The following is a 23,091-nucleotide window of genomic DNA, read 5'->3' on the forward strand; positions in this document are numbered from 1 at the left end:
GAAGAACATCAATGTTGACCAAACTGAACATGTTTGTCAACATGGAGTAAACAGACATTTTCTGGTTCTGGCAATAAGAGTTACTTTCTGTATGATTTCTGGTACTGACTGAAATTATTTTAGGTAATAGACCACATACAAGTTAATGTATATTAATCCCCTAATTCATACATCATGCTGTTATCCACTAACAGACAATGCTTTTGTGTCTTTCCGAAACTATATGATAGCTCTGCAGATGTTACAGTAGAACAATTGGCCATGTGATGATGCCAAATGAACAAAATTTAGTTGAGGGGTAAAAACTGAAAACGGCATGAGTAAATTGATTTTTTTTTAATTTCTTCAAGTTAAAGATAACTTTAACAAACATTCTTATATCAATCTTATTTAACTTAAATAATACACTTATACAAGTAGCTGTTTACAATCATAACACCAGATCAGAAACTTTCTCCCTTATATTACCCACTTAAATGTCATTCTGCTAATTACCCATACAATCTAATAACGATTTTAAAATAATCATCCTTTCAATGTATTGTAAAATTACAATGTCAAAGGGAACAAAAGCCCTAATAGTTCAGCTGGCATTGTCCTGAAGAAAACATGACATAAAGCAAGCGTCATAACCATTTTACCATTGCAGATCTTATGAATTTAATAAAACCAGAGAAAGTTTCCAAGACTGAGTAGTCAACATTTGAGCAAGGATTTAAAGATAAAAAGAACACAGAAACAGTAAATAATCAAGTGTAAAAATTCAATGGCTATAAAACACGGGCACTTCACATTATATACAATTATAATACACTATAGGTAAATCTCTTGATTGCTGTCAACCATTATCATTATAAGAAGCTGATTTGAAACAATTTACAGTCAATAATCAAAAATGAAATTATAATTATATTTACTCTCTCTCTATATATATATATATATAAATATACATGTATATACAATATGTACAGGTTTACAGTCTAAAGATTGCTGTACATGTATATAGAATGCCTCAAAAACCCATGTTACATGGCACAACCCAAACTTGTACTTAAATAGCAGTTGCCAGCATGGAGGTATATCACATCCAAAACAAAATCCACACACAACAGAGGTGAAATGTAATAGTGTTTAATGTCCTACTTGTCAGGGCCTCTAACCTGCACCACTGCCAAGATCCAGAAAAACTTTCTCAGCCACCATTGGACTGAACCCAGGAATTTCTTGTTAGTGAGCCAACAGCCTACTGTTAGAGCCACTATGGATTACACACAACACAGGAAATATTTAATTTGCTAAATCAGCATTTATCTTCACTCCAAGAAATTTTTTTAAATTTCCAAATTTAAATTTTGTAACACAAGTCTTCTGTTGTCATAATATGATCAGAGTTATGTAATGCAGCAATTGTTTGAGAGGCATTCTCAGGTACCATTATCTTAAGAACATGTTACTAGGCTTTAAGCTTGGTTTTGTTGCATTGCTCAAACAAAATGGAACTGATAAATAAATTAAAAAAGCTAAAAATCACATGTTTAGTTTTGATAAATATAGAATAAATGTTCAGCATCAGCATCTCCTCTCTAAATTTTGAGAAAGCATACGAAGCTCAAACACTTTATTTTTTTTCCTGACTAAACCATCTGGAGACATCAAAACAAGATCTCAAATAATCATCAGAATATAAAGAACTTGACCTGACTATTATACACTGTTTTAATTTTCTACTCAATGAAATAAACACAGTACGATAGGAATTTGTAATACAAAATGTCTGTTTATTGGAAGGGATCTTTGACTTAAGTTAAAAGTCTTAACGCAGGTATTCTTTTTAAGGTATGTTCCCTCCAGTATAGCATTAGGTTATCTGTTCAAGTTCAACCATAAACTTATTTATATCTCATGCTAGGTTCCCACAACCATTATTCATGCTGCGATTGAAATCATGGTTTTAATCCAGGAGTAATTGTGGTGATCCTATCATATATTGAGTTCAGTCATAGCAATCGTGTTGATTTATCCGAATGTACCTGCAAGTATCAGTGCTTGGACTCAATAGGGACACTCCTATTGTAACGCATTGCACGACAGTGAGAACCTAGCATAAACAAAAACATTTGTAATTGACATTATGTTGACATATTCATGATGCACACTTTTCTCATTCAATCAGAAGTTGAATCTTTTATTTTTTTGTTGTCACAAGTCTTGATGATTTCAAGTTCTACGGTAGGAAGCAACTTCCCAGCAATCATAAATACTATTTCCCTATAGGTTAACCCATGCTTACATGAAATATACGAGAGGTAATGAAATGGGGTTTAATTCCGTTTAACATCCATTAGTATTAATAATAATATATAATATACCAAGTTATTTACAGTATATTTCAAATTGCATTATTCTTTATTATGATAAATATATATAGTATGTATAGTGTAACACAATCTAAACTTGTTCCAACACATACTAAATTATTCTTAATTTAGTTTTAGATTTAGATTTTAATTTATCTTTGGCACAATATTTCTATTTTCCTTTAAAACATATAATTATAAAGTATCGCCACAACATCACCACTTCTATTACTGCTTTGATCTATTACCATAGTTTTGATTTTTCTCATTACAAAATACGTACTTTCTGTCAAGTTCAGAATAAAGATATAATGACCCTGACATTTAGCTGAAGTTTTTGATCGCTACCATTTTAGAGATTCATTACCCGCTATACTAAACCCATTGGAAAATTATATGAAACGTGGCTTTAAGGATTCAGTATTTGTCAATTTCACAACCAAATGATTGTTTTGTATCCGGTGATGTGTTAAAAGAAAATATATATATTTTTTTTCTAATCCTTCAACAAAACACAAACTTGTATGTCTTCAACAAACAATTTGTTTGGTCAGTTAATATGATCTGAAAACCGACTTCAAAGAATTATGCCATATTTCACATTACTTAGAATGTTTGGCAAAAGAGAGTTTTCACATACAGGAAAAGTGTTAAAAGAACCCTGCTAAAAGAGAAATATCACAATGATTTTAACAAACTCTTCTTCAATCTCACCATTCTACAAAAAGACCGACATTAAGCCCTTTTGGCATAACATTTGTTGATGGGGAAACTCTTTTTCAAAGAATTTAATAAAACATACCATTTACAATACCCACTGGTAACAAAATAGCAGTAAATAAAATAATGTTTCTTAACAAAGATTTCCAATCTGACGGCACAGCATATTTCACCAACACTCCTGTCACTCTTGAAATCTCGTGGCTTATGCAAATAAATATGAAAGAAGTAATAATAACATTTAGGACTGGATAACTGGGTATTAAGACAAGAACACCATGTGTGTCAGCTGCTAACCATATGTGATACTGGGTGATGAATAACTGAAAAATATAAAATTTTCAGAAAGATTTTATGACAGTCAAACAATGGTTTTTTAGAGTATGAATATAGATGGATACATGATACAGAAATGTATGAACTATAAAGATCATTAATGACATAATGTCACTATGGGTGAACAAGTTCATTTTATATTTGATGGTAAAAATAACTCTTTATATTTATATTAAATTTAAAGAGAACACGCCATCAATTCTTAGATAATTCAATACGTCATTGAGACAGTTATATAGCAACTTGGTTTAAAACACTGTATGTCAGGAGAGTAACAAAACCAGTGTTACTGTTGTGACAGCCACTGTCAGAAAGATTATATTTAATTATGCACATAAAATGTGCATGACTAAGCTAGCTGTAGCAATTTTAAGCCATTTTAACAGGCAGTGAGCTGGTGTTTTTGAATTGGTTTTTAAATCGCCCACATTTACTTTCTTCAGATGACAAAGTCAAGCCAACAAAACTAGTTGAACAGGTACATTGATAAAAGAGGTGAGGAGACTTAAAGATACATTTCCACGTACAAACTGGGTGATTTGATGATATATTTGGACTAAAACATATTCAAACTAATTAATTTATCATAATTTTGCTTCAAATCCTTCTCAAAACATTCTAATCGTCAAAGAATACCACTGCTATAAAGAAATTGATCAAAAGAGGTCATGTTTGTGTCACGTGACTTAGCTCTCTCGGTACCTAGCAACGGGTGCGAAGCTGGCCGAGAATTCATTGCATATACAAGACGATGCTGTCTTTCATAGCTGACTATTTATTACAAATATCGAAGCCCAATAAATTCTCGGATTATCCACTGCCCAAGTTTTTTTCCATGGTTTTTAACTCAGGAACTGTTGCACCATCAAGTTTATTAACATATACATCAAGCACTCACTAACGCTGGGAGATTAGGCAATCTTTGTATGCTACCTATGACATTACTCGAGCAGACATCACTAATCGTCGGGTTGTCGGTTAGGGAAACCCTTACATTTTTGCCCTGTATGCACTCCATGGGTGTTTTCAGGGAATCCAGTATTTTTCTAGTAAAATTGGATGTTTCTACTTTCCACATATAACAAAATTGCCATACTTTCATTGGAAATAACCACCCGATACATACTTTTCTGGGAAAGTATCTTTAAAGAGCTTCAACATATTCTGTCTACTTGTACATAGCAACATCTTCCCTTCAAAGGTTCTGGCATCAAAAGACAAATCATTATTCACAGCTAGAGATTTTCTGACATTATACATAAATTGTGTACTTACTTCTAAAGAAATTCTGCCAAACCAAGCAAAGAATGAACTATATCGTGTTCTTAACCAACCAGGTACATTACGTAAAAATATATATGATACAATCTGAAATAAAATTATTCATCTTTAAAATAAAACCTTTTTATATTCCTACAAAACATAGCATTGATCTTTTTTACATTTCAATTATCAGCTTATTTCTACTAACAATGGAGATGGTAAGACATTTTATGAGGAAATTACAAAGGAAATTTGTTCAAGGTCATTCAGCTCTCAAGGTGATCACATTTACTTAATGAATGTGTAAGCCCTGTTGACCACTTTATGCCAGAGAAATGGTTTGATCAATTATTCCACTATCAAAATGTCTGCAATGCAGACCTAGAATTTGATATCTAGCAAGTGACGGTATTTTTTTTTTTTTTTTTAAACCAAATGTTTTTGTCAAAATCTTCAAGGATTCAGGTTTGAAAATCTTGACATGAATCAATTTATAAGTTTTTAACAAATTTCTATGCCCGGAAGGGTTATAAATGTCTAACTTTTTAATATCACTTTAGATATAAAAATATTTATCATTCACAAAAAAATATTTTCAAATAACTTACAGGTATAAAAGTTAGATAAGAGTGAAACTCATTACACTCTGGTTTATTTCTACAGAAACAAGCAAATATGGTATACCCCTGAAATATAGTAATATATAATTTAAAAAAAAGCATTCAGATAGTTTGTCTGGCAATGCCAATAACAGCTAAGTCGTCCGAGCATTCAGGTCCTTATGGTAAATTAAATGCAAAACAATTATATTGATAATTACTGGAGCACTGACAACATAATTAACCAAGGATTCAAAAAGTAATTATTGGAAATAGTTGCAAACTGATAGGCTTACTTCTTGCTAAAATCAAGACTAAGTATGTAATTTTCAAGGTGATTAAATGAGGACATATGATGCAAAAGCAATAACTCTAGAAGTTAATAGAAATTTGATCTTAATAATACATATGATGCTTTGTTGCACTAATCTGAACAATACAGCATTCCCATGACTGTACAAAGTGAACAAGATGCCACTGTGTTATAAATATAGTATACTTACCAGTAGACCAACTAAACCTGTACCAGTTACAATATATGACAGAGGTTTAGAGAATAAATCTGTAGTTAGGTTATCACTGACTATTTTATACTTCAATAACATCTGATAACCAAATGCAAATAACATACCGTACACCACACTCTGTAACATCAATCAATCAAATAAATGTAACGTTTTACTTCTGCTGGGTAGTTCAGATGAAAGAATAACTGAATGTTTATGTATTTTTGTTCAGACTAATTTTACCTATCACTGAATCGCAGATAATGCTGTGGAGTTCAAATAAAAGAATGCCCATATTTCTTAAATATCTGTCCAGGCAGACTAGAAATAACAATCACTGAAGGGCTATTTAAGAATAATGAATCTACTTACATATCTATCTAACTGCCATCTAAATCTCCATTCATGGATAGAATCATCTGATGTGACAAATAAAGCTTTAAAGGGACGAGTTAAAAATACTTTCTCAAAGAACACCTGAAAAAGAAACAACATGCCAATACCATAACATGTCAAGGATCGGTTGCTTTATCAAATGAGTCGCCTAAATACTGCATAAAAATATGTTTATCATAAGATAACTTTAGCCTCTTGCCGAGTTACAACAAGATTAATAGAACAGATAATGGGCAATGACTCTGAATATAAATTACATGAATATCGAATTGACCTCTGGAGCACCAGTAAGGCAAAATAGACAATCACATTACAATGTGGGTGAATAGAAAGGAAAAATCAATCTTTTCTTAAGATTTAAAGACAATGCCAGACTTGAGAAATTGCAAGTGTAATTGTATGTATAATAAACTCTATTTAAAAAAAAAAGAACTATGACTTGTTCCTTCAATAAACAATTAATATCATCAAGAACTTACCTCAGATAAATAAAATAAAGATATACAGGTAATTAAGATGATAAATTTGATGATCATATATAAATAATGAAAGGAATTTGCTGAAACAGAAAAAAAAAGAATATACATGTACTTATAAAAAATAGATTGGGATTTGTTAAAACAACCAGGTGATAAATCTCTGAGTCTTAACCCACAATAACTTATAAGACAGAAGTTGCAAGACAGCAAGTTCTAAAAGGAGGGAAGGAATTGGCCCTCATCTTAACCCACACAGTTAAGTAAATATGCAAGAAGCCCTTATTCTCATCAATACTCTTCAGACATCAACGTTGTTTCAAGAGCTAGCATGTGTCCAGTTCTTCATTTGAAGAAACAAGTACATGAATGTTTCGAAATGGAATTTACAAATAAAATTTTGTTCAGTATAATGAAATTGATCTACTCTAGTTTAAGCTAGATCAATGCAGAAATGTATGAACTATAAAGATCATTAATGACATAACGTCACTATGGGTGAACAAGTTCCTTTTATATTTGATGGTAAAAATAACTCTTTATATTCATATTAAATTTAAAGAGAACACGCCATCAATGTTTGGATAGGTTTAATTCAAATGAAATTACTCTACGTAATAAATCAAAGATGGGAAGTCCATAAAGTGATTGACAGTCTGTGATGCTAATAAGTCACAGACATCTAAGTTTTTAACAAAGTTTCTTGAATGTACAGTTAAGATGGTGCATAGCCTTGTCTCGGTAAACTGGTGTTGTCTATTTCCAGCAAGTTGAGAATGGCATTTTCATACGTAAAATCTATTTATATAGGGCATTTCTGGACGGCTTGGGTTGACTACCCATACCCAACCTTTGTGTGTACAATTCAGTGTATGCAAAGTTCCAAGTGCCCTAACTGGCCTGGAAATACACACTTCGGTAAATTACCAGTAGCTGTCTTAACATTTTATCTCTTGCCCAAAAATCATAACCTAGACTTACCTTCTGCTGAAGCTTTGGTTAGGTGTGGCCAAATTGCCATTGTAACATACATAATAACAAACCAATATGAAACAAGTGGAACGAAATAGTAGAATTGATATGGTCGGTTCATAACAAAACATAATAATACCACTAACAAATTCAACCGGAATAAAACCTTAAATAAAACAACAAAACAATCTTATTTTCATTCTACTCAAAAAAATTCAATAATAAACTTTGTTTATAACTATTAGAGGCATTTGTTGTTCAGTTTCTTGATTCTGATGTGAATGCAGTCAATATCTGAAAAAAATTCTAACTTTTCCAAATATGGCGTTTGTCAAATAAAAACAGGTACATAAAGATACATAATCACAGCAGGTAAGTTGTGTGAGCAGTACAAAAAGTTTGTAACATTTGGATAATTTTAGCCTCAATAGTGTTCACAAAGACTTTCAGCTTGATCAAGCGCAATTACTCTCTAAGTAATTTCTAGAAATTGCCAAAATTTGATAGGATTCATGACAACTTTAGCCATTAGAGCCACAAGATTTTTAGAAGTGATCAAGGACCACATCATTGAAAATGAATAGACTTCATTGTCTCTTCAACATAAACACCGAATTAATTTGAAGACAATCAGATGATAACTATAGCCTGTAAAGCATCCACAGGGAATGGTGGACCATAAATGTGACAATATACAACCACATATAAATGTAGGTAGATAAAAGATTAAATGTGCTACATTATAAACTAAAGTAATAATCTTGTTAAATCATAAAAAAATCCATAAAACTAATTAATGTAAAACAAGATATTTAAGGTTAAGAAACACAAGATTCAACACAGCCATCCTCATTTCAATCACACTTCTGTTTGTTAATAAAGTATTAAAGTACAATCAATTTATGTAATTATTTGATACCAATCTACTACTTCCATAATGTTCAACCCACATGTGCATTTTTCAGACTGCTTAATCCACACTTAAATGTTCTCATATTAATTTTTAGACATTCAATTTTTAAAAAAACAACAAAACAACCCAATGTCAACAATGGAGAATCTCCCAGCTTGGATTCAGTTTAAAATCATGATCTTTGAAAAAAAGTTTTTTTCCAAACACTAGAAGATTGTGCTGGCATATATCCTATAGGATGCTGAATATTGTGAAAATTACAATGCATCATATCTTTGCATCAGTTTGGGACTGATGCCGCTTTAGAGAGTCAACTTCCACAATATTGTACTTTGAAAGGTATTCAAATGACGATCAGCAGCTTAAATAAACATTTATAAATTCCATTAATTTCTTGTTTTATAGAAAATAACCACAGAGTTGGGCTCCATGGATCATAAGATTATTGATAACAAAACAAAATAAGTATTCAAAAAAATAAAAATCTACAAGGTAGTTCTATTTTAAGAAGCCATATAGGAAAACTAATAAAAAGTAGAAGCAAAAATAGTTATAAATAGGCAAATATGCATGCAAAAAACAATCACAAAGCTTAAACTACAGGAGAATACTATAAACAATATAATAATGTTTCCAATTCATAACCTTTATATGTGAAATTGAACTTTGAAATACAATTTCAGTTTGTCAATTGTAAAAATATATTCAAAAGTTTGACAGGCAACAAAACAAAGCCATACACCACCCACCAGCAGTATTATCATCTGGGAATGTACTAAAACAAACAGTATTAATATGGTTTTGTGAATGGAGGAGAGTAAATAATTGTTAGATATTTTACCCAGCCGTGAATAGGTAAGAGTAAGAGGGTGAAAGGATAATAAGGATCATGCCATTAGTATGTGATTTGGTTGGTAGCTTTGGTAACATTCACATTTATTATTCAAAACTAAACTGCAAATAAGGTCATCAAAAAAAAAAAAAAAAAATTGCATGGTTCCCAGTTACACTTACAGTTGCCCAGAGTAAGCCGTTATGTATAATTTGTAACGAAATACGACCATAGTAGCTTCATCATAATATTTCAAAAACAACTGAGGATGAATGAAGGTGAATAAAACTAAACCCAACCTAGCCAAATAATATACTTTTAAACTAACCGGTGGAGAACCATACAATCTGTTTTTAGATGACCTAAACAGAACAATAACTCGACAACAAAAAGTAAAATAAAATAAAATAAAAAGTACAGGTATTCAACTTCAATGTAACATAGTTAAGGATACATTATGTACATTATGGCAGATTAGACAAGAGCTGGCAGTTCTCACTATAATAGTTAAAAACTAGATGATGTAAAGGCAATTTGCTGAAAACTGATCCACCTTGAACCAAAAATTTAGTGATTGAATTTTAGGCCTAGCCTCGATCATCATTGTTGGTGCGATAAAAAAAACAGTCTCGATAATCCAATTTTTTGATTTAATCATTAATGAACGTTGAGCAGCAGATCCACTTTAAATCCAGTAAATATCGCAGGCTATCGATGACATCGAGAGTTGATTAAGGTCTGAATGAGTTAATTAATGTCTAATAATTTAGATAACATTTCGAGCCTAAAGAAAGCTCTTGCATAATGTATGTTTAGATCACACGTAATCGGTAGTTATTAGAAAAGATAACAAGCTAGATTTAGTTACTAGAAAAGATTACATGCAAGTGGTAGTTATTAGAAAAGATTATACATGTATGTAAATGGTAGTTATTAGAATAGATCACATGTAACCAGTTAACAGAAAAGATTACATGTAACTAGTAGTGATTAAAATAGACTACATGTAAGTGGTAGTTATTAGAAAAGATTACATGCAAGTTGTAGTTATTAGAAAAGACTACATGTAACTGGTGGTTATTAGAATAGATCACATGTAACTGGTTGTTATTAGAATAGATTACAAGTAATTGTAATTATTAGAATAGACTACATGTAAGTGGTGGTTATTAGAATACATCACATGTAACCAGATGTTATTAGAAAGTATTACATGTAAATTAAATGGTAGTTATTAAAATAGATCAGATGTAATCAGTTATTAGAAAAGATTACATTGTAACTGGTGATTATTAGAATAGATCACATGTAACTGGTTGTTATTAGAAAAGATTACATGTAAATGGTAGTTATTAGAAAAGACTAAATGTAAGTGGTGGTTATTAGAATAGATCACATGTACCTGGTTGTTATTAGAAAAGATTACATGTATTAGAATAGACATACTACCAGTATGTCCCATGTAAGTTGTACGTATTAGAATAAATTATGTGCAAGAAGTAGTAGTTAGAATAGATTACATGTAAGTGTTGGTTATTAGAAAAGACTATACACAAGTGGTAGATATTAGAATAGATTACATGTAATTGGTAGTTATAAGAACAGATTACATATAACTTGTAGTTATTAGAATAGATTACATGTAATTGGTAGTTATTAGAACAGATTATATATAACTTGTAACTTGTAGTTATTGTAAGTGGTAGTTGTGAGAATAGATTACACGTAACCAGTAGTTATAGATTACATGTAACCAGGAGTTAAAGATTACATATAACTGATGGTTATTAGAATAACAACTTGTGGTTATCAGAATAATAACTGGTAGTTGTTGTTAGAATAGACTACATGTGTGACTGATACTGATAGTTATAGTTATTAGTATAGAACAAAAAGAAATGTTATAAAGGTTCTTTTCCGTTTTTTGTGCAAACTAAGACAAATACTGTATAAACTATAAAGATCATTAATGACATAATGTCACTATGGGTGAACAAGTTTATTTTATATTTGATGGTAAAAATAACTCTTTATATTTATATTAAATTTAAAGAGAACACACCATCAGAAGAATCCAGCAATTTATTCATATCCAAATGTTTTTATTTCTTCTTCATTCAACTGTTTCAAGCATTAGTCTTTTTAAGGTATGGCAAGATATACTGCATATTTGATGCAGTAACACAAAGATATAAACAATAATGATGAGTTAATTCAAGTCATGCAAGGTGGTGTTAGTGTTTCACTTGGTTATCTGAGAATTAGAATTTTCTAAATCCTGTTAAAAGAGTCAATACAAGCATATTAGGAGATATACCTCCATCAATACCATATTCCTCTAATACTTTTGTATCTATGGAAATACAGGCTCTGTTGCTCAATACCATTTGTTTATGAATAAAATACTCTTTAAGCATGCACCATAGTAACTACCGGTATGTCCTATTGGCCATTTCTAATCAAAACACTTCTATTATTGACAGAACTCTATTCTGTATCAGTTGATTGCTATTCTCTCAATTTGTGAATGCTCCATACTAATGTTTTGACCCTTCTCTATATTTTCAATGCACGGACAATTTATTAATTGCTGTTCACATGAGAAAAATATGATTTTATTATTAGTGTGTTAAGTTCTGATCATTCGATTTGTGGTATGATTTTTTTTGTCAACCCAATGTAGTGAAAACGGTTAATTTTGACTAGCCCTAATCTATAGATCCATGATAAATTATCAATGAAGTTGTAATACATGTACTACTGTATAAAAGTTGAAACCAAGTATACAGAACTTACTTCAAGCATACGATGAAAGCTGTTATTTCTGTTTTGCCAATAATGTGATATTTTCCAACACCCATGCTGAAACAATCATAATATATAGTGCAAGGAAAAGGGCAACAAAAACAAAGATTAATGAGGGAAAGGGGAATTATCTACTGTGGTTAGCTGGTTTATAAATATAATTCATATACATGTATAGATAGCCTTAAACACAAAAATAATGCAATGCAAATATAATGAACATAACCGGAGACTGGAGCCATTACAATCCTTAATTACAAACTGCTAAATAATAGTTCTAGAAGGCCACTGTCTCTTTGAGTTGGGTCAGAAATTAAAATGCTGATTATGGTTGAAAAGGGTTATCACTATGAAAAAGCAATAAACTATATAATAAGACTTCTCCTTACAGCTAGCCAAACTATCAAACAAATCTCAAATCCAACAACAAAAACAGTTGAATTGCCAACAAAGTGATGGCAATATATAGCCACATTAAAATTCGCACGTACAATGTACTGCCCTTAAAAAAAGTACGCTTATCATGTCACATCATGCCTTTTCGAAAGTGTGCTCATAAACCTAAAATAAGTACTTTTAAAACTAATAAAGAAAAGGCTACCGATTTCTATATTTAAACAAAAGATAACAATGACAGCTACTAGAATAAAACTTTCTAGACATCTCTGTTCAAAAGTAAAGATTATGTTCATGATGTCATCAGCTGAACCAAAATTAGCAATTGCCCATCGGAAAGGGTAGAACACCATCAGTTAATTTTAACACAGAAAATAAAACAAATTTAATAGCAATGTTCACCTTGCAGACAACATACTGAAAGATCTGGTAGTACTGGTGGTGTCACCAACTCATTCTTTGGTTAATTAATGTGGCACTTAAACTGAGCAGTTGTAAGCCTTAACTACATGTACCGTTTGTAAGAATATAGTAACAGCTGTACATGAAATGGAGGGCCAGGTACTGCTCTTCCATGTATATCATCACTTGATTTAAGATTTTTTTTTTCTTTTGTTTTTTTTTATTAGAATGGTGTTACCAATCTCATCAAGAAAATTGTACAATATTTTCGAAATAACTGTTTAAACCAACACTAAATATAATTACTTTTAACAAATATCACATTACAAAAAAACTCTTAAATTAACCTAATTAGGGGAAAATCCAAGAGCTACATATTGAATGAACACCTTGAAACAACCAAAGCATTTGTATGACTTTGTGATTATCTGGAGAATGTCAAAAATTTGTCCAATATCATTGATTAGTTAAATCAAATGAAATTGAAATTAAAAGTGCCTCATTACACATAAGCAAACAGAAACTCAAAAAGAAAACCCTCAGACAAGACACATTACATACAGACACTGAGTAATAAATAATAAATGACAAGGTACATTGTACTATCAAATTAATTAAATAGATCTGGGGTTCGGTTCTGTAAGCATCCACTGTAATCTGCTATATGATGCTTTCTTTGATTCACATATATCTGGTTTATACCACAATATGTTGGTGTCAATGCTACAAATATAGCATGTCTTATTTGTAGGTTTTGCTTTGCATCCTTATTCCAATCAAAACCCATTCCCCCCAGAGCAATTATTGATCTGTGTCGGTCCGTTTAATTAAATTTCTAAAATATATTTTCAAACTTGGCTGGGGTAGTTAGTGTTTATATAGGTAATTAAATTTTTTTGCCAATAGCATAATATATGTTTAATGCTGTGGAAGCAGGAAATAATATATAAATGTTATAGTGACTGCCCTGTAAATCAGTTAGTAGCTACAGATAGATTTCTGCATTTGAGAAATAAATCCTACAAAACCAATCAACACATGCAAACATTGTTTACTAATACAAAACTGAGTACACTGCAGCAGTTTCAAAAAAATCTTCATAGCAAGCTCAACCGTTATGTATTTAGATATAGGCCTCTATGGCAGATAAACTTGGTGGTTAAGGAATATGTCAGAAGAGGCCTAAGTTCTGTGTATTTGTTTTTTTTTGTTGGGGAAAGCAAAATACTGAATTCATTTCTTTTCATCCTGCTATTTGTCTCCAATTCAGAAATAAACAAGCCAACAGTGAAGCTGATGTCCCCCACCAAAATCCAAAAATAAAATGATTAATTGCACATTTATCTTTTAAAAAGTATTAAGCAGTCAAACTGATTATCTATACTTAATCTAAGCATAAAATGTTCACGATCAAACTCAGTCAAGGTTTTGAAGTACCCGGTAGTGAAAGTATACACTAAGTTTCATCACTCTCTATCAGTTAGAATCAAAGTTATCTTGTCCCAAAGCATCAACCAATGAAACTGTTGAGCTCTTCTTAGCTTTAGTGGGAAATGTTAATTATTGAACTCGGTCACCTAATGAACATCTACATCAAGTTTAAACATTCTACCTCAATTAGAAGTCGAGTTATTGTGTTCCAAACTCTCGACCAATCAAATTGCTTATTGATCTGCTTACCCTAAGCAGAAAATCCTCATTATCAAACTTAGTCAAGGTATTGATGTAATGAAATTGAACCTAAAGTTATCATGTCCCAAAGCATCATCCAATCAAATTGCTTATCTCTGCTTACCCTAAGCAGAAAATGCTCATCTTCGAACTCCATCAAGACATTCACCAAATAAACATCTCCACCAAGTTTGAACATTCTACCTCAATTAGGAGAGTTATTGTGTCCCAAAAAGTGTGACGGACAGACGGACAGACAGATGGACAGACCCATTTTAATAGTCCTCTGCTTTCTTTGAAAGGCGATGGACACTAAGTGTAATATTTCATTTATAACCAAGCGCCTAAAAAGTAACAAAATCAGTTGCAAATTGTTGACTGTGTCACAAGGAAATGAAGAAAAGTAAACATGCAAGAAATGTATACATTATATAGCATACACAGGAAGAAAAGCAAACCTGGAAATTAATACATAAGCTACAATATGAATATGCAGGAATGTATTGAAAATTCAGTTATAATGCAAAAATTGAAGTCCTGAATATATCAGATATAACATTTCATAACAATAATTATGGTAAACTGTTGCAGTTAGCTATTCATGTTGCAACTTTTTTGTTTCACAACTAACAAAAATAAAATGGACCAAAAAATAACGAAGCGAGCTGTTTATTTTAATAGGACTATATCAGTAAGTAAAATCTAAACATGAGAATATCACATTACCTGGCATAAATCATGCAGTGCGAAACAAAATATAGTAAGGCTAGGCTATTTAAAGCAGCTGTTTGTCATATTGGACAATATTTAATTTTTGATAGCTTAATTCACTTTTAATATTTAATTTAGAAAATAAAATCAAAATATTAACTGTAGTTCCAAAGGTGTTCTCCTTGGGAACAGGAGTGAAGTTCCAGAAAGGTTGAAAAAAGACATCCCCAAAATTCCGCCCTGTTGGGTGTTGGCAAGAATTGTGAATGGATGGACAGATGGACAAATCAAGAGAAAGATGTAAAGGGCAATATACTTCAACATAAAATGTGAGCAGATAAAAATTCTGTAAATAAATAAGTATGATTATCTTATATAAACATGGATTATGCAATTCATTGGTAATGTTTCTAACATCAATAGCACGGGGACGGGGTCTTCCCATATCGCCGACTCAACGGAATTTGAAAAGTCGACCCCGGCACTCTTTGATGGGTTAAAAACGGATTAAAAGCATTAATGAGGCAGGGACCAGTCATTATTAATATAGTTCACTTAAATTGATTTTTGTCAGAATTCAACTCACTCATTAATTAATAAAATAATAAGCTACAGTTCAACATGAAGCTGACAGGTGATCGAAATTCAGTTCATTGTGATTATTTCTCATAATAAGTAAAAATATGTAAATCATTCCAAGACATTTCATATTCATTTCTTTCTACGATGGCTAATGCACAGTTACAATCTAAGTTTATTCCTACAGTAAAAGGTGGCAGATACCTATGTGTTGCTGATTGTAAGTATAGACTGAATAAGAGAAAGAATAACGACTTAGTGATATGGCAGTGCTGTGAAAAAAACAAGGGATGTAGGGCTACACCATCTACCATTAATGATATAGTTAGCAGAATAGACGTCGATTACAACCACCCACCAGCCCATTCCGATATACAAGTATGTTACTGTGTTATAAAAAGCATCGTTAAAACTGCACTTCAATTCTCAATTTCTTTTCATTTCTGTTGTAAGCTTCTAATTTTATATTCTACTATTTATACATTATTATTAAAAAATAAATCTTATTTTATAGATTACAGAAATGATGTAGTTTTTAAAGGAAAAGGTACAGTCTACGACAACTCCGATTACCCAACTTTATCAAGAAGAAATAAACGGTAAACGGAATGATGAATGGACAGAAGATAATATAGCCACCATCGCCAACATTTTACTTTTAATTACAAAAGCTCGTCATAATATTTTTGAAGTAATGGCATTTTTGCAAGAAGGGCAAAAGACGATTGAAATTCAGTTATTGCAGTATTCAAGTGGCCAGCGACAACCACATAAAAAGAAAAAATACACCGATATCAACAGAAATATTGAACATTTGAAACATACATATGAACAAGGAAGAATGAATTTGTTAGAATTTTGGACTATCTTGGACACTTTATGCGTGCAAAAAGTTAAAATTATGTGTTATGTTATGTGTTAAAGGTTGTTATAAACTTTTTTAAAATAAATGCTCCCAAAGTTATTTGCTTAATTAGTTTCATCCTTCAGCTGGAGTCTATTGTTCTTGGCCACTCAACCCCTTAACACCGACCAAAATTTTTCCCCTAAAACTCAGTGAGTCGGCGAGATGGCAATGAACCCAATAGCACAACCCTTTTCAAATATAAAAAAGTTACTTGGGATTTTCCACCCTCATTTCCACATATCAAGAGTTACAGGGTTGGCAAGGAGAGCATCTTGTTGTTTGGGATTCACTTAAACGAACCTTGGATTCAAAAAATGTTCTTACAAAGTTGACGAAACCTGTCAGAATCTGAATGCTGACAAATTTTGCAACAAAGTTGCATAACTCAAAATGTTAAAATTCTATTGGATTTAAAAAATAGACTAAAAGTTGAGACAGAAAGACGGACAGGGTTGAAGACAATGTACCACATCAACAAATAGGTGTACATAAGTAATGGATTACCTGACAAAATCTGAACAGACCATATTCTCCTTTATTCCAAAAATATGTAAAATGGCCGAATCCAGTTAAAAATAAATAAGATGAAACTAAAACACGGATGTGCATGTAGATAGGCAAGATCTGTAAAATAACAAAAGATTGATTGGTAATCACAAAATAAAATTTGTCATAAAATATGACAATCTCGCTAACTTCCTGTTCTGGATCCTTGACAATTCCCTCAATCCCACAAGTGTTACAATCAAGCAATAGTTTAGTATGCGTCTCTCTTTTGTGGACGGGTAGGCCTGTCATCCTTCGGTTATGCGTCTTTGTTGAATTAGTGGCTTCTTTTTAACCAGATCGGCTCTGGACCGATTTGATTCTAGGGTATCTCTCATAGCTAAGAAAATAAATATTTTTTAGCTGAGAGAATATCTTCTGTCAAATTGTTATTTCCTACTTTCTCAGCAATAATAATGACGACCCAAATAAATTTCTCGGCTAATGATTTTGGAATAATTATTGATGTGCAAGGCTTACGAGATATCGCGAGAATGAAATATAGAGTCTGCTCAGTTGATGGATGAGTAATTTTTATATTCGCTATGATTCAAATTTTATAGATCTACCGGTATTCCATTTTTTCTCGGTGATACTAGCGACAAAACAAATAAATTTCTCGTCTTAGGATAATGGAATAATTATTACATTTTTGGAAAATAAAACATTTCATTGTTCCGTTGACATGAAGAGTCAACATTTTTAATTTTACAAGTGTTAATTTTTAATTAGTTTGGTGACAAATAATGTAAATAATAACATGACTGGGGTAAGTGTAGCTTTATAATTATGGGCCGGAGTTGGATGCATTTAATGACTAATATAATTAAGTCCATAAAAAATATTTATCTACAATTCAACTGATGAGCAGAATGTATGTCTACTAGTTTTGAGTAAGTTGTTAATTACTAACCTTACTAGCTCCAGTTAAATGGTATATTAATATAACTAATTGCATCCAACCTTTCCATTCATCTGTTTGATCTCGATGTAATAAAGCAGTCTGGAAGATAAAATGTATTAACCAGTTATTCTGTACACTTACACCTCACAGTGAAAATGCAAGCATTTCAAAATAAAAAATTTTCGTGATAATTCAATCTATATCTCATTGTATTGACAACATTAATTATTCCAAGAAAAATAATGAATCAACTAAACCCTGGTGTAAAATAACAATTTGTTCTCTGATGTCCAAGTTTTTCCTAAAAAGTATTGATGATGTCTACGTCATGGTTATCACAATCTGTAATTACCCTGATGTTGCAGTATATAAAGCTAAGTATGGATAAACAAGGCTAAAAGAAATGTATTGATACAAACAACTGTTGGGTTTTTTTTACAGTATGCCAATTTATCAAAACTTGATTGTTTTATCATGGATAAATTGAATTTGAGTGAATTGGGACAAGAAAAGTTGTTGTTTAGATGAATCACTTTGTTGCATGTTTTTTCTGAGAATCTGTGTTGAAAGGAAAGGATTTTGAGTGTATGAACCCGCAAAACCATGATAAATACCATCTCATCACCTGATAAGATAAATATATCATGGGTGAAGTTAGTTCAGTTTATATTTGATGATCTAAAACCATAGATTATATATCTGAATATAAATATGGGGAACATCATCAGAGGGAACATGGATTTACTGTTGAACAAAATTGTCATATTTGCATTTTTGCAGCAGTCAATAAAATTTTTTGCATGTTAAAGACAATTACCCGTTCTGTGTTTTCGGTGAAGAAAAATCCTAAAATCATAACATATGCAAACGGCAAGAAAAAGTTGACGTGGGTGTAGTATTTGTTCTCTTTCATGAAAAAGTTGGTTCTGAAAGTGTAATAAAAATATTTTAAACTCTTTTTAAATAAACTACCATTTCTTCTCTTAAATTTGTATCATCTATACAATTTTAAACTTAATCTTAAATAATTGTATTGTTGTTATTGTATCTACATACAATAAAGTACTAATAGACACAAATGGAATATTTTTATTTAAACCAAATACATTTATCTTTAAAATAACAGGTTAGGTTATACAGATAAATCGATCTTTATTTTGGCTAAATATAGGGTTATGTTTTTCAGTTGTGTAAATAAAGAAAACAGCTTTGATAGGTTAGTATACTATTCAAAAAAAATAGGGGATATTTGATTTTGGGGGCATAATACTAAAATATGCAATTGACTACGAAAAAAGTCACTATAGAACCTAACAGAAGAAACATTTCCAGTTACATGTGACGCCCAAACGCACCAATAGCTACCGCATGGAATGCATGTGATGCTTGGGATCATCATGGGGGTCCAACCCAAGATTTGCACGACTCTGACTTTGAATGTTACAGTCATTGTGGCATTGAATTCCAGGGTGGAAACATCAGTTTACTTGTTTTAGTGACCAGAAAACAAATTTTGATATGCGTCGGCTTACCCAAAATGAAAGGTTACGTGCCCTTGGCATGCTACAGATCGGCACAACACAGGCGGTTGTGGCACGGACGATGAATGTTTCTCAGTCTGTCATAAGCAGGCTATGGTCCAGATACCGTGATACACAATCTGTACAGGACAGACCACGCTCAGGTCGACCAAGGGCGACAACTCAAGCCCAGGATCGATTTATCCGTACCTTGGCCTTGAGAAATCGTGTCATCACAGCAAATCAGATCAGCGCTCGTCTTCAAACAGACACTGGTGTGAGAGTGAGTGGCCAGACGATTCGGAATCGACTGCATAGGGGTCACCTTCGCCCCCGACGTCCTCGCGTGATCCCTTGTTTGAGAGATCATCACATTCAGGCAAGACGTCGTTGGTGTAAGGATCGTCAACACTGGGATAATCGACGCTGGAGCAATGTGATGTTTTCAGATGAGTCAAGGTTCACTGTTGATTTTTTGGACAGACGTAGGAGGGTGTGGGTCGTCGAAACGAGCGCTTCCAAGACGTTAACGTCATCAGACATGATCGATTTGGGGGTGGTTCTGTTATGGTGTGGGGAGGCATCACTGTTGCTGGAAGAACGGCTTTACATGTTGTTGCAGGGCGTGTTACAGGCCAGTACTACCGGGACAACATCTTGGCAGTCCATGTTGTGCCGTTCGCACGACGTCATGGCCGCCGTTTCATCTTCCAGGATGACAACGCAAGATGTCACAGGACCAGGATCGTTACAGGTTACCTCCAACAACAGAACATCACCACATTACCTTGGCCAGCACTGAGTCCCGACCTCTCCCCCATCGAGCATGTCTGGGACATGCTTGGACAGAGGTTACGTCAACGTCAACAACGTCCTGCCAATGTCCAAGAACTTGCTGCTGCGTTGCAACAGGAATGGGACAATCTGGACCAAAATGACCTTAGACGTCTCATTAGGAGTATGCCACGTCGGATCAATGCTTGTTTGGCAAACAGAGGAGGATTTACCCGTTACTGACTTGGTTGTGATGCTGTGGTAACTTTGCTGTTTGACCCCGGGTATCATTTTACCCTTATAATGGTCAGTCTGTGCCTTACTTAGTCTAACGATCATTTGGAATAAATCGATGAATGTGAACTTCATTTCATTTTGTCATTTGTTTCTTCGTCAGTTTCATTAGGTGACTTTAATAACACTTAAAAATCAAATATCCCCTACTTTTTTTGAATAGTATATTTCAGATTTATTAATTAACTAGCAGATAAATTATAAAATACTGTATTTCAGCTTTCGCATGCTGGAATTTCTTCTGCCGTGTGGATGATTTCATGATGGTTTTGACAACTTGATATAAATTATTCATGAACAGACATTTTGTTATATTTTGTATTTCTTACCTGTCACAAAGATAAAAATAGAACATAATGATTCCTAATTTAGCAAGTGATGACATGACTTCTGTTGCCGATTCTGTTGTGTTTTCTTTTAAATCTGTGGCTTGACCATTTCTCTGACCATTTTCTGAAAAATAATATTCTTTTTAAACTTTGTCATTCAACAACATAAATGTATTATGGTAATTTTGACGATTAAAACAACAAGCGGTTGACATGCAAGATACGCCCACAGTTTGCAAGAGGTGAACAGAAAACAAGCTAAAATAAAAAAGCCATTTTTCAAAAGGAATTGAAATCTCTGGATATAAACATATATTTTAAGTTTCATCAAAATCAGATAAAAAATTCTGAACTCTACTGTATTACACACTTTACACTATTTGAGTACAAGGAGCGGCCATTTTGTCTGGCAGTTTCGCTTTTGATTTTCACGAAAATCAAACTCAACTGTCATTAGGTTGTAACACTGATATATTTAAAGGTTTTTATAAATCATATAAAAATTATGACCTCTAGGGGGTCCACAAGCTAAAAACTTAATATTTGGACAATCAGAGGCCATAATCTAGGAAGTTATGATCCAATATGTGTGAATATTGAAAAGAACTGAGATCTTCGGGATATAATCATATATATTAAGTTTCATCAAAATCAGACCAAAATTGTGACCTCTATCCGGCCCCACAACCTTGGTATTGCATACTTTTACACTATTTGACTTCAAGGAGCAGCATTTAATGAAATTCGAACTCAATCATTATCAGGGTGTAATGGTGATATGTTTTAACGATTTTTAAATTCAGATAAAAATTGTGACCTATAAACGGTCCACAACCTAAAATTGTGATTTTTTCATACAATTAGGGGCCATAATCCAGGAACTTAGGGTCTGATATGCACAAATATTTAATTGTGGACAGCCATACAGGGGTGACGACAATATACGTCCACATGAAAATGCGAGCGTATAAAAATCTTATGCTAAATGCTACCTTGGACTCATGTTCATGGACAAAAATAAATTTTCTTTCAGCCATCAAATAGGCGAAAAAAGACAGTGGTCAATCAATTGGAAGTACCAATAATATGAACATTAGATGTTGATATCTTGTGAAATGTCTTACCTGCTGCTGTCCTGTTTTTTAAACCATTTCTTCGTAGTCTACGCTTGTAGATATATAACGCTATAGCGGATACAATACTGAAACAAAAACAATTTCCAAATAAAGCCAAAAATATTTCCTTCAAATACATATAACATTAGTAATGATAATAAGGCGTTAATAAGACTTTACAAAACAGGGGGGTAACTGCGTATTTGTCGAAAATTGTTGAAACCAGTTTGATTCCTTTCAGGAACTAAAAGACATATTTATCTCGTAATACATGTAAATACATTTTGTAGAAATGATGTAAAATGAGGATAACAGCTTTCTTTTCTGCTCCATCTGGGCTAATGAAGATGGGCATGGCAGTATTTAACCCTATCAGAATATGGGTGTATAAAAATGTACAAAATAAAGAAACGTACCATACTAGAAAAACAGAAGCTGTAACAATCTGTAGCGGCGTTGTAGCTTCAGGTGTATTACAACATGTACCATCATTATGATTCATATCATTATTACAATACATATTTACTAATAACTGTATATCCTGTAATATATAATTACAATACATATTTACATATAACTTTATATACTGTAATATACATACTATTACAATACATATTTACTAATAACTGTATATATTGTAACATACACAATTACAATACATATTTACATATAACTGTATATCCTGAAACATGCATAATTACAGAACATATTTACATATAACTATATTTCCTGTAGTAACATACACAATTACAATACTTATATATAAGT

At 32.3% G+C, this 23,091-nt stretch overlaps 1 protein-coding gene and 1 non-coding gene across 4 annotated transcripts in view; both read right to left on the reverse strand.

Annotated features, from left to right (window-relative positions):
- Positions 1-321: 321 nt before the first annotated feature.
- The window catches only part of LOC126832596 (N-acetylneuraminate 9-O-acetyltransferase), a 37,003-nt gene continuing 14,233 nt past the window's right edge, over positions 322-23,091 (reverse strand). For 2 of the 3 annotated variants that reach the window (XM_056103251.1, XM_050563441.2), the window contains 14 exons: positions 22,740-22,864; positions 22,333-22,409; positions 21,209-21,332; positions 19,109-19,217; positions 18,301-18,390; positions 17,346-17,465; positions 12,167-12,232; positions 7,635-7,791; positions 6,657-6,736; positions 6,154-6,258; positions 5,779-5,919; positions 5,285-5,362; positions 4,689-4,781; positions 322-3,400 (listed from right to left, as the gene is read on the reverse strand). In XM_056103251.1, the coding sequence (XP_055959226.1) occupies positions 3,146-3,400; positions 4,689-4,781; positions 5,285-5,362; positions 5,779-5,919; positions 6,154-6,258; positions 6,657-6,736; positions 7,635-7,791; positions 12,167-12,232; positions 17,346-17,465; positions 18,301-18,390; positions 19,109-19,217; positions 21,209-21,332; positions 22,333-22,409; positions 22,740-22,864 (1,620 nt within the window). In that variant the 3' untranslated portion in view covers positions 322-3,145. The remainder of the gene's footprint in view (positions 3,401-4,688; positions 4,782-5,284; positions 5,363-5,778; positions 5,920-6,153; positions 6,259-6,656; positions 6,737-7,634; positions 7,792-12,166; positions 12,233-17,345; positions 17,466-18,300; positions 18,391-19,108; positions 19,218-21,208; positions 21,333-22,332; positions 22,410-22,739; positions 22,865-23,091) is intronic. The other variant, XM_050563442.2, reaches the window with a different exon arrangement.
- On the reverse strand, positions 18,873-19,018 carry LOC126808341 (small nucleolar RNA SNORA79). The gene has a single exon (XR_007674583.1). It is a non-coding gene; the product is annotated as a small nucleolar RNA SNORA79 (small nucleolar RNA).

This window comes from Patella vulgata, chromosome 9 (genome assembly GCF_932274485.2).
Source record: "Patella vulgata chromosome 9, xgPatVulg1.2, whole genome shotgun sequence".
NCBI lineage: Eukaryota > Metazoa > Mollusca > Gastropoda > Patellidae > Patella > Patella vulgata.